Source organism: Solanum pennellii, chromosome 1 (genome assembly GCF_001406875.1).
Source record: "Solanum pennellii chromosome 1, SPENNV200".
NCBI lineage: Eukaryota > Viridiplantae > Streptophyta > Magnoliopsida > Solanales > Solanaceae > Solanum > Solanum pennellii.
In genome coordinates, this window is record NC_028637.1 from 70,590,507 (window position 1) to 70,600,851 (window position 10,345).

Genomic DNA, 10,345 nt, shown 5'->3' on the forward strand with positions numbered 1-10,345 from the left:
TGTCAAAGAGATGCTAATTTAACAAATTAGGGGGCACAAGGTGGAGAGACCTTTTGGGACTTGAGATTCAGAAGAGATTTTCAAGATTGAGAAGTGAGAAAGCTGCAGAGATTGTTAGCCTCATTTGTAGGCAAGTCAATCCGATAAATCATCCGATGTTTAGTGGTGGGCCTTGGAAAATAATGGAGTGTTCTCCATGAAGTCTTTTTATAAGAAACTATTAGTTTGGGAGGATAAAAAATTCCCATGTAAAGCAATATGAGTTCCAAGGGTTCCTTAGAAAAAGGTGTGTTTTTCCACTTGGCTTAGCCACTAGGTGGGTGGATCTTGATAGCGGAAAATCTTAGAAAGCAAAAGGTTGTTTGTGTCAGTTGGTGTTACATGGGTAAGGAGGTTGGTGAGGATGTGAATCATCTTTTACTTCATTGTGGGCTAACTATGAGACTATGATGTATATGCTTAGGTGGTTGGGCACTCTTTGGGCAATGCCAAAAATGGTGAAATACTTGATGTTCAGCTAAGAAGAGTGGGAGAAGGAAATGAACGGCTTGGAACGTGGTTTCACTTGCGTTAGTGTGGGTAGCGAGAGAGAAATAAGAGAGCTTTTGCAGGTGTAGAGTCGAGTTTCTCTCGGTTGAAGAGTAGTCTTCATTCCCTTATTTTCTTCGTAATAAGAAAATTCCTTGTTGTATAGAGGATAAGATTGAATTTGTAGAGACCATAATTTGTATATTCTTTACTTTTTGGTATATCACTTGTATACAGCCAATTTGGCCATGCTTATGAGTGAAAATACTTTTATTTGATCAAAATAAGAACCCAAAACATAAAGAACAGACATGCCCTCATGCATTTCACAACTTGTCTGGTGTAAGAGAAAGTTCTTGTGTAGATACAGAGTTTGTAGTCCTGGAGAAAGATGATGCATGTCAAACACAGACGGCAGTCTAATTTAGAAGAACCACTCTCAGAAAAGGAGACTAACACTATGTTTGGATCATTGTTATCCATTGTATTGTATTGTATTGTTACTATACCTACAATGTTTGTTTTGATTGTTACTTAAAATGTATTGTATTGTATTGTTAAATTTCGTTGTTACGTAACAATGAAAGCTCCTATTTATGGAACAACCAATTTGGTGTATCCCAATTGTTACTTAATTTATTTTTTCAATTATTTAATTACATAATATTTCAAAATACTATTTTACCCTTTATCTTAATTATTTGAATCTAGTCAAACCTCCTACCCTAGAATAATTAGGATATTTTAGTAAATTTATAAATTACAATACAGTAGGATAGGATCAAACCAAACAATTAAAATGTTATTTAACAACAACAAACAATACAGTCTAACCAAACATTGTATCTACCATACAATACAGTATAATAGAGTACAATACAATACAATATATTATGAAACAATGGGTAACAATGACCCAAACAAAGTGTAAAGATAGAGCCACAATATGGGTGCAGTCTAATGTTCTTGAATTCAGCAGGAGGTTTGGAGCAACTTTAGAGGGATGTGATAAAATAGCCTTTGATCTACTCATGAAGATAGACCAAAAGAGAGGCTACCTAGATAAAAAAAAAAAAGAAGAGGCTACCAAGAAGGAATACAACCAGAATAGCATCCCAAAGGAGCTAAGAAATTTAGAATTTCATATGAACTTTAAAGACGGGGAACCTAGAGGTAGAGGGAGAACAACACCTCTTAGACTTAAATGAAGATAAATATTATTTCGTGGAATGTAAGGGGACTGAATTTGGGGGGGGTGGGGGCAGAAGGAGTCTCATTAGGAGTTAACTAAACATTGGGGGGCTGACGTCTATGTCTTTGTAGAGACAAAGTTGAGGGGAGTTGACAATGCTTTATTCAAAGAGGTGTGGGCTAATAGGTGGATGGGTGAGTTCCATGTAGATGCAGTGGGTAGAAGTGGAGGGATTGTAGTAATGTGGGACAAAAGGTATTGGAAGGGGAGCTAATAGGGACTCCTGGTCAGATGCTTACATGCAAACTAAAAGGCTAAGTACAAAATATCACTTGGTTTTTAAGTGCAGTTTATGTTGACTGCAACCCAATGATAAGGAAGGAACTGTGGGGGGAGCTGACAACAATTAGAAACACCTCCGAAGGACCATGGGTGGTGTGTGGCGACTTCAATGTTACAAGATACCCTAACGAAAGAACTGACCGCCATTATCTGTCTAGAGAAATGACAGAGTTCACTAACTGGATCAACGAGATGGAGTTATTTGACCCTCCTTTATTTGGAGGATCTTATACTTGGAGAAGGGGTGAGAACCACACAACAGCCCCCAGAATTGACAGATTCCTCTACTCTAATCATTGGGAAGAATTTTTCCCGCAAATTAGACAAAGTGTGCTCTCAAGAGGAGGCTCGGATCATAGTCCAATAGCTCTAAACTGTGGAAAGCTAAATCTCAAGAAGACTTATTTTAAGTTTGAGCAATGGTGGATGAGGGTGGAACTGTGGAAGGGTTCAGAGAAAAAGTAAAAGAATGGTGGGCATCCTTCATTGTAAATGGAACAGCTTCTTTTAGGTTGGCAACAAAGCTAAAGCTACTCAAAGGGAGATTGAAGGAATGGGAGCTGGAAAATAGAGGCAACTGAAAACATAGAAAGGAGGATGTATTGAACCAAATTGCTAGTCTTGAAACTATCCAGGAGCAGAGAACACTAAATGTGGGGGAGAGGTTGCACAAAGCTAGGTTATTCAATGAGTTTGCAGAAATTTCCAGGAATGAGGAAATAGCATGGAGACAAAGGTCCAGGGTACAATGGCTCAAGCAAGGGGATAAAAATACCAAATACTTTCAGAAAATGGCTACATCACACAAAAGATTCAGTACAATCAAGAAGCTAGAAGTGGAAGGTGTGATTATTTCCGAACCAGAGGAGATAAACAACGAAGTTGTAAGCTTTTACCAGAAGCTTTACAAGGAAACAGAACAATGGAGGCCACGTTTTAATCTCCAAGGGAGTGAAAGCATCAACGTGGAGGAAAAAGAGTGGCTACAAAGACAATTTGAGGAAAATGAAGTCCTTGAGACACTCAAGTTGTGTTCCAGTGACAAGGCCCTAGGCCGGGATGGCTTCCCGATGAATTTTTATCAAAGCTTCTGGGAAATGCTTAAGGAAGACATACTGAGCACCTTGAGGCAATTCCATGATCACCAAATGTTTGAGAAGAGCCTAAATGCAACCTATATGGCATTGATCCCAAAGAAGGTGGGAGTTGTGGAACTAAGAGATTTCAGACCTATAAGCTTGATAGGTGGAATATACAAGATCATTGCCAAGATACTAGCATAAAGGTTAAAGAAAGTGATCAGTAAGCTTGTGAATAAACAACAGATGGCCTTCATAAAAGGTAGGCAGATCATTGATGCAGCACTTATAGCAAGTGAGTATGTGGACACCAGAGTCAAAGGAGATGATCCAGGAATGATGTGCAAGCTGGACATAGAGAAGGCTTATGATCATGTCCATTGGAGTTTCCTAATAATGATTCTAAAACAAATGGGTTTTGGGGATAAATGGCTGAAGTGGATTGATTATTACATAAAACTGTTAGGTTCTCCATTTTAGTTAATGGAGAACCTGTAGGTTTTTTCCCATCAGAAAGGGGTCTAAGGCAGGGAGACTCACTCTCTCCTTTCCTTTTTTCATCCTAGCCATGGAGGGTTATAATAGTATGATGAGAGTAGCTACCCAAAACAATTGGTTAAAAGGCTTCAAGGTTCGCAACTCTTCAGGAAGGGAAATGCAGATGACCAATTATTTTATGTGAAGCCAAGGCTGAACAGGTTGCCTTTATAAGAATGACTTTGGTGGTTTTGAAGCAGTCTAGAGTTTATTAGTATATTGGAGGAAAAGCAGCATCCCTCAACTTCAGAGCATAGTAAGAATATTAGGGTGTAAAGTAGAACATCTTCCCACTACTTACTTGGGCATGCCATTGGGGCAGAATCATAAGTAGCTAGGAATTTGGGACGGCATAATTGAAAAGACAGAGAAGAAATTGGCCAATTGGAAAGCTCAGTATATCTCTTTGGAAGGGAGAGTCACTTTAATAAACTCTGTGTTGGACTCTCTTCCAACTTATGTTATGTCTTTATCCCCTATGACAGCTAAAGTGGAAGAAAGACTTGACAAACTGAGAAGAGATTTCTTGTGGAAAGGGAATTAAGAAGGGAAGGGTTTGCATTTAGTCAAGTGGCAGACTGCACAGTTACATAAACAATCTGGTAAAGTTGGAATCAGAAACTTGGGGCTGCAGAATAGATGTCTCTTGTCAAAATGGCTATGGAGGTTCGGCTGCAGAATAGATGTCTCTTGTCAAAATGGCTATGGAGGTTCAACACTGAGAAAGAAGCATTGTGGAGGGAGATGATAATCAACAAGTACGGTTTGAATGGAAATTGGTCTCCAACTCTGCAAATAGCCCTTATGGGGTGTCAGCTTGGAGAACAATAAGAAATTTGTAGCCTGATCTAAGTAGAAACATAGTCTACAAGGTGGGAAATGGGACGAAAATCCTATTCTGGAAAGAGAATTGGAATGGAAATGAGGCTCTGATGGTCTTATTTCCTGACCTATTCTCCTTGTGTACAAATCCGGAAGAAACAGTGGTTGAGGTATGGTCTATTCATGGTTGGAATATTGTGTTTAGAAGGCACTTAAATGGCTGGGAGATTGGGAGAGTGGCTGAGCTATTACATGTTCTCAATGGTTTTAATGGGTTATCATAAGACAAAGATTCCATCATATGGAAACACTATAGAAATGTAAGACTTTCTGTTAACAAGCTATATATTAAGGAGGTGAAGGAGCATCCAGGTGGCAAGCTTGGTCCCTGGAAGCAAATTTGGAGGAACAAGGTGCCAACCAAGGTAAAGTGTTTCTCTTGGTTGGTTACCAGAAGCGCATGCTCCACTCATGAAAAATTGAAAAGGAGGGGTTTCTATATTGCCTCTTGGTGCTCTCTCTGTAATGAGACTGAGGAAACCAACAACCATCTGTTCCTCCATTGCAAAGTGACAACACAATTGTGGAACCTTTTTTTGGGACTAACACATATCGAATGGATTATGCCTGAACATACAGCAGATCTACTTAATTGTTGGATCAGCAAAGGGGGGAGAAAGTCTAAGAAAAAGTGGTGGAGCATAATACCATCATGCATTTGATGGTGTATTTGGAAAGAAAGAAATAGCAGATGCTATGATAACAAAGCAAATTCAATAGAGAAAGTCAAATGGAACTGCTTGACTACTTTTGTTTTTGGTGTAACGAGGAATGGATAGAAGAAGCTGCACAAATTTTGGATTTTATAGGCTCTTTGTAAGCTATTAGCTTTTTTGTTTTTTTTCTCTTGTTGGAAACCAATTTTTGGAGGTCTCTAGCATATCCTTAATGCTGATGAATACAACATTATCTTTGTCAAAAGAAAAGAGAAAAAAGGGATAAATTCTATAATTTGTGATTGTATATAATGATTTCAAATACAACGACACGAACTGGGGGAAAGGAGACTCACCTGAGAGGAGTCTTCAACCTGAATTGTGAGTCTGAAATTCTCTCCTTTCTAAAGCTATGGAGGTAAAGAAAAAGGAAGGATCCAGGGAAGGATGAGGATGTAGTTTACGTAAAACTTCCCCAATATACCAATGGAAATCAAAATCTGGAACATGAGAGGTTAAAATGACCACGGAAAATGTTGTAGTGACGGATATGCTGAAACCGAGAGCAAACTTTATGTGTCGACAGGGGACAAAAATGTCGAAAATGCTAAATACAATAGTTCTTCATTATTGGAGGCCAATTATATTAAACAAAAGGATACTCTGGTATGTACGTTTCAGCATGACAACAAGAGTTATTTCCAGGTATCGAGGTGCATCATTAATGACCTCTAACATACGCAATAACATGGAGTTCAACTCAATTAGATATGAAGATAAAAGAACAAAAAGGGAAATGGAGAAACTCCAAGTGACTTTTTTTTAATAATGGTAGCATATTATGTATCATCATAAAGGTAGTGTTGGCCACGGTAGAACAGAAAGTAAGAAGCCTATGTACATTTCACAAGGCTTCCAAAATTCTAGTATGGAGTCGGCCTCCTCTATACTAAATTCTTTCACAAATCCTCTCAGCTATTGTAAGAGGATTTGTATGAAAATTGACAACCACCAGTTTCTCATCTGCCCGAGTCATTAGGGGCCACACCTTATACCATCCAACTACCTACCTCCTTCTTCAAAAAGAAGGTCCCTTAGTGGCTTCTCTAATTTCTAAGTAACTGAAGATGGATCTAGAACAAAAACATGCAATATTTTGGCAATGTTTGACGGGATATACTTGGTAAGAATTGACTTTGCCTCCTTAATAAGTATGTCCCTCACAATTGTTGGCATAGGTTACAAGACATCATGTAGGTAGGCAATGCATCTAAGACATTGTTTATGAGTGTAACTATACCACCAAGGGATAGATACGAACTTTTTCACTTGACTAGATTCTTCTCACATTTCGTTGAGAACCATGAGGTCTTAGATTCAAAACTCAACAGAGACGACAAAACACTAGGTGATTCTTCCCATTTGTCCAAACTTTGGAGGACAAAGTTACCTGGCATGTGTTGTTGGGCAGTAGCATGCACCCCGTGGAATTAGTTGAAGTGCGAAAAAGCTGGCTTCGGACACCACGGTCATAGAAAAAGACTTCTCATTTCTCCGATACATTTTCCAGATACCCTTTGATGTGATCTTGTCTCCTAGAGGCAGACCAAGATACATTGTAGACAACTCCTATTATTTTCAAAATGGATGTTGGCCAAACTAGCAATCCAAGGTAACTCATTAATTGGGTAGATGAAGCTTTTGAACTAGTTGAAGTGTAGACCTATGATTGCTTCAAATAAGATGAGAATGACTCCGATCAAAGGCGATTATTTCCTAGTTGGTTGATTGTTGGGTAGATGAAGCTTTTGAACTAGTTGAAGTTTAAACCTGAGATTGCTTCGAATAAAATGAGAATGACTCTAGATCAAAGGCGATAAGTTCCTTGTTGGTTAATTGTTGTTAGGAGTCAATTTGAATCTTGACCCCAGCCAAAACTAAGGAGATAGGGGAGAAATTGATGGTGATAGGGGTTTGGGGTAGTGTTCTGGATGCAAGTTGTATGTGGTACATGACAATTAAGTGCATTAAAAAAGTAGCTAGAGAGGATTAGGGTCTTGAGGGGGAACGTTGGTGGACATTGAGGAGATTAGTGGTAGAATGGAGCAGTCCAACAAAAAGTGAAGACCAGAGAGGTCGCGTCTAAGGATTTGGTGGAGAGTACAAACGAGAACAAAAAGAGGGCAAAAGAGAGAGGTATATGGTGGCAAAGAATGAAGATAAGTTAGTTGTTACAACGACCTTTGAACACCTATATGAAAAACTTCAAGACAAAAGCGAGGATATAAAGTTGTATAGGCTTGCCAAGGCGAGAGAGGGGGTCCAAGGCCTGGACCAAGTGAAGTGCATCAAAGACAAGGAAGACAAAGTATTAGTGGTAGAGGCACATGCTAGACAAAGATGGCCGACATACTTCCATGAACTCTTAAATGAGAAAGGGGACAAAATTATTGTGTTGGATGATTTAGACCTTCTCATAGAGTAGTTGAAATTTTGGGTATTGGAGGGTTATAAAGTTTGAGGCGATTATGCAGGTTATTTGTAAGATGAGAATGGGGAGGGCGATTAGTCTAGAACGGATGTTCACAAAATTTTGGAAGAGCTACAGAGGCTAACTGAGTTGTTTGACATTACATTTAAGACATCTAAAATGCCCAGAGCATGGAGATGGAGTTCAATGATCCCAATGTTCAAAACAAGAGGGATATTCAACATTGTAACAAATATAGGGTATCAAGTGGTTGAGTCACAATATGTAAGTTTGGGAGAGGACGGGGGAGATAAGGGTAAGAAAGAGTGCATCTATTACTGAGAACCAATTTGGATTCATATCCGGGCATTGAACTACATAAGTCATCCATCTAGTGAGATTGATCGAGTAGTATAGGGAGAAGAATAGGGACTTGAATATGGTTGTCCATTGATATAAAACAAGCATATGAAGAAGTCTCTAGGGTGCAATATGATCAAGTTTAGAGGCTAGAGGGGTACTTGTAGCTTAAATTAGGACGATTAAGGACAAGCATGATTGAGACAAGACTCGAGTGAGGACACTGGGAGGCGACCCAGAACACTTCTTAGTCATGATGGAGTTGCATCAGCGATCAACTCTTACCTTGTCTCTTTTTGCCTTAGTGATGAATGAACTAATGTTGCATATCCAAGGAAAGATAACGTAGTGGATGGTATTTGCAAATGATATGATACTGATTGACAAAACTATCAACAAAGTTAACGATAGACCGGAGGTTTGGAGACGGACCTTGGAACTCAAAGGGTTCAAGTTGAGCATAACCAAGACTGAGTACTTATTGTGCAACTTCAATTACGTTCACAAGCTAGATGTGGAAGCGAGGATTGATACACAAGTCATTGCAAGAATAGACTTCAGGGATTGCACTGGTTTTGTTGTCGTAGGAGTCAATTTGAAGAATATACTTATTTTCAAGTTTTTTTTTTATCATTCTTGAACTTGTTTATATGTTCTTTAAATTCAAGAATCACTCTTTAAAATTTGTTCTATCTTTATTTTCAGTTTATTTTGGTATCAGAAATAGGCTTTGTCTCACAAAGGTAGGGGTAAGGTCTACATATATCTAACCCTCACCAAATTCCACTTGTAGTATTACACGAGATATGTTGTTGTATGTTTCTTTTTAGCTTGCACTTTTTTCTTTATTTTTTTTGAATTTTCTTTCTCAAGTTCTTAGATCCCTAACCTGATTTTTATCAAATAATACATCATTCAATTCTGCAAAGCCACCTCATAAATACTCAAATTCTAGCCTAAGTAAGGCTAAACTTATTGGTTATCAACGTTATCAGCGTCTGTCCCGAATTAGTTGAGTTGGGAATTAAGTATCAATTGATCAATTGTGCTTCAATCCTGAACTAGTTGTAAAACAGTAATTTTAGCTGCCACAAAACTTTTCTCTAACCCAATAAGGGTAAAACCATTGTGAGCAAGAAACATGAATTATAGCAAGCAAAAAGGAAACCTGAATTTTGAGGGCAGCAGAGTTCTGCTGACGCAACCAGAGGCGACGATTCCGCTCTAAACGAGTCTGCTCTAGAAGCTTCTGTCGGTCACGTTCCTTGGAGCTGCGGCCACCCAAATCGACTCGCTTTCTCGTCGAAGGATCACCGGAGAAAAACATACTTGAAAAATCACAATAATTCTTACGATTGATAAATCTAGATTTTGTTGAATTGATCTTAAAATAGTAGCAGCAACAAAAGGAGGACTCGGGAATGGGTGTATATTTTACTTTAGGTTCTTTTCGTTCAACTCAAGAGAATTTCTTATATAATAATTATATAAATAAGCCAAAACGGATTTAGAATGACCTTTGGCATTTAAAATGTTTTTTTTTATTCAATGCTCGAAATTCATATTATTTGAGGGTTCGAATCGAGATTTTTAATTAACGAAGAAAATCTGTCAACATGCATCATAATCCATATTAATTAAAAAGGAAAAAACTTGAGTTTATCGCTTTATTCGTCTGATTATTTATGTTAATATTATTAGATGTTGTATTTTAGTTAATTAAATAACTTTTTTTTAAAAAAGTTAAAAAAGGAAAAGTTAAAAGAAAACATCATGAAAAGGAATCTTTTAACCTTTAAAGACCCGAAAATGAAAAGATTGGCTCATATGTCTTACAAATTTGACATCAACAATGTGTAAAGTCTAAACTTAAAAGGGTTGAATATGGACTCTGATAGGATAAATTATGTTAATATTAATTATGATAGGATAAATTATGTTGAGATTATTTTTTATTGAGTGTTTGGTTAGTTATATTCAAAATAATATATATTACATAAATATTAAAAATGTTATAAAATCAAGCTCATGGCAATATAAATATAAAGAGATGAAGACAAGAGAAGTAAGATGGAAGATAAGACTTTCTTCTTATTCAAGCGTATATAACAAAAGGTGAATGATATCTCTATTTATAGAGTTGAGATATCACCCCAAAGGCCCCCATGATAAATGCCCAATTAGTAGGTACATAGTTATCCAAATGGTTCTTATCACCTTGGAAACATGTATACATGAATACAATTAAGTCTTGAGTATATCTAAAGGACAATCCACACAATTCAATGGATTTATAACA

At 37.6% G+C, this 10,345-nt stretch overlaps 1 protein-coding gene across 1 annotated transcript in view; it reads right to left on the minus strand.

Moving 5' to 3' along the window:
* The window catches only part of LOC107007824 (E3 ubiquitin-protein ligase UPL6), a 39,506-nt gene extending 29,953 nt beyond the window's left edge, over window positions 1-9,553 (minus strand). Inside the window, exon 1 of the mRNA XM_015206619.2 lies at window positions 9,215-9,553. Within this exon, the coding sequence (XP_015062105.1) occupies window positions 9,215-9,373 (159 nt within the window). The 5' untranslated portion in view covers window positions 9,374-9,553. The remainder of the gene's footprint in view (window positions 1-9,214) is intronic.
* Window positions 9,554-10,345: the final 792 nt, after the last annotated feature.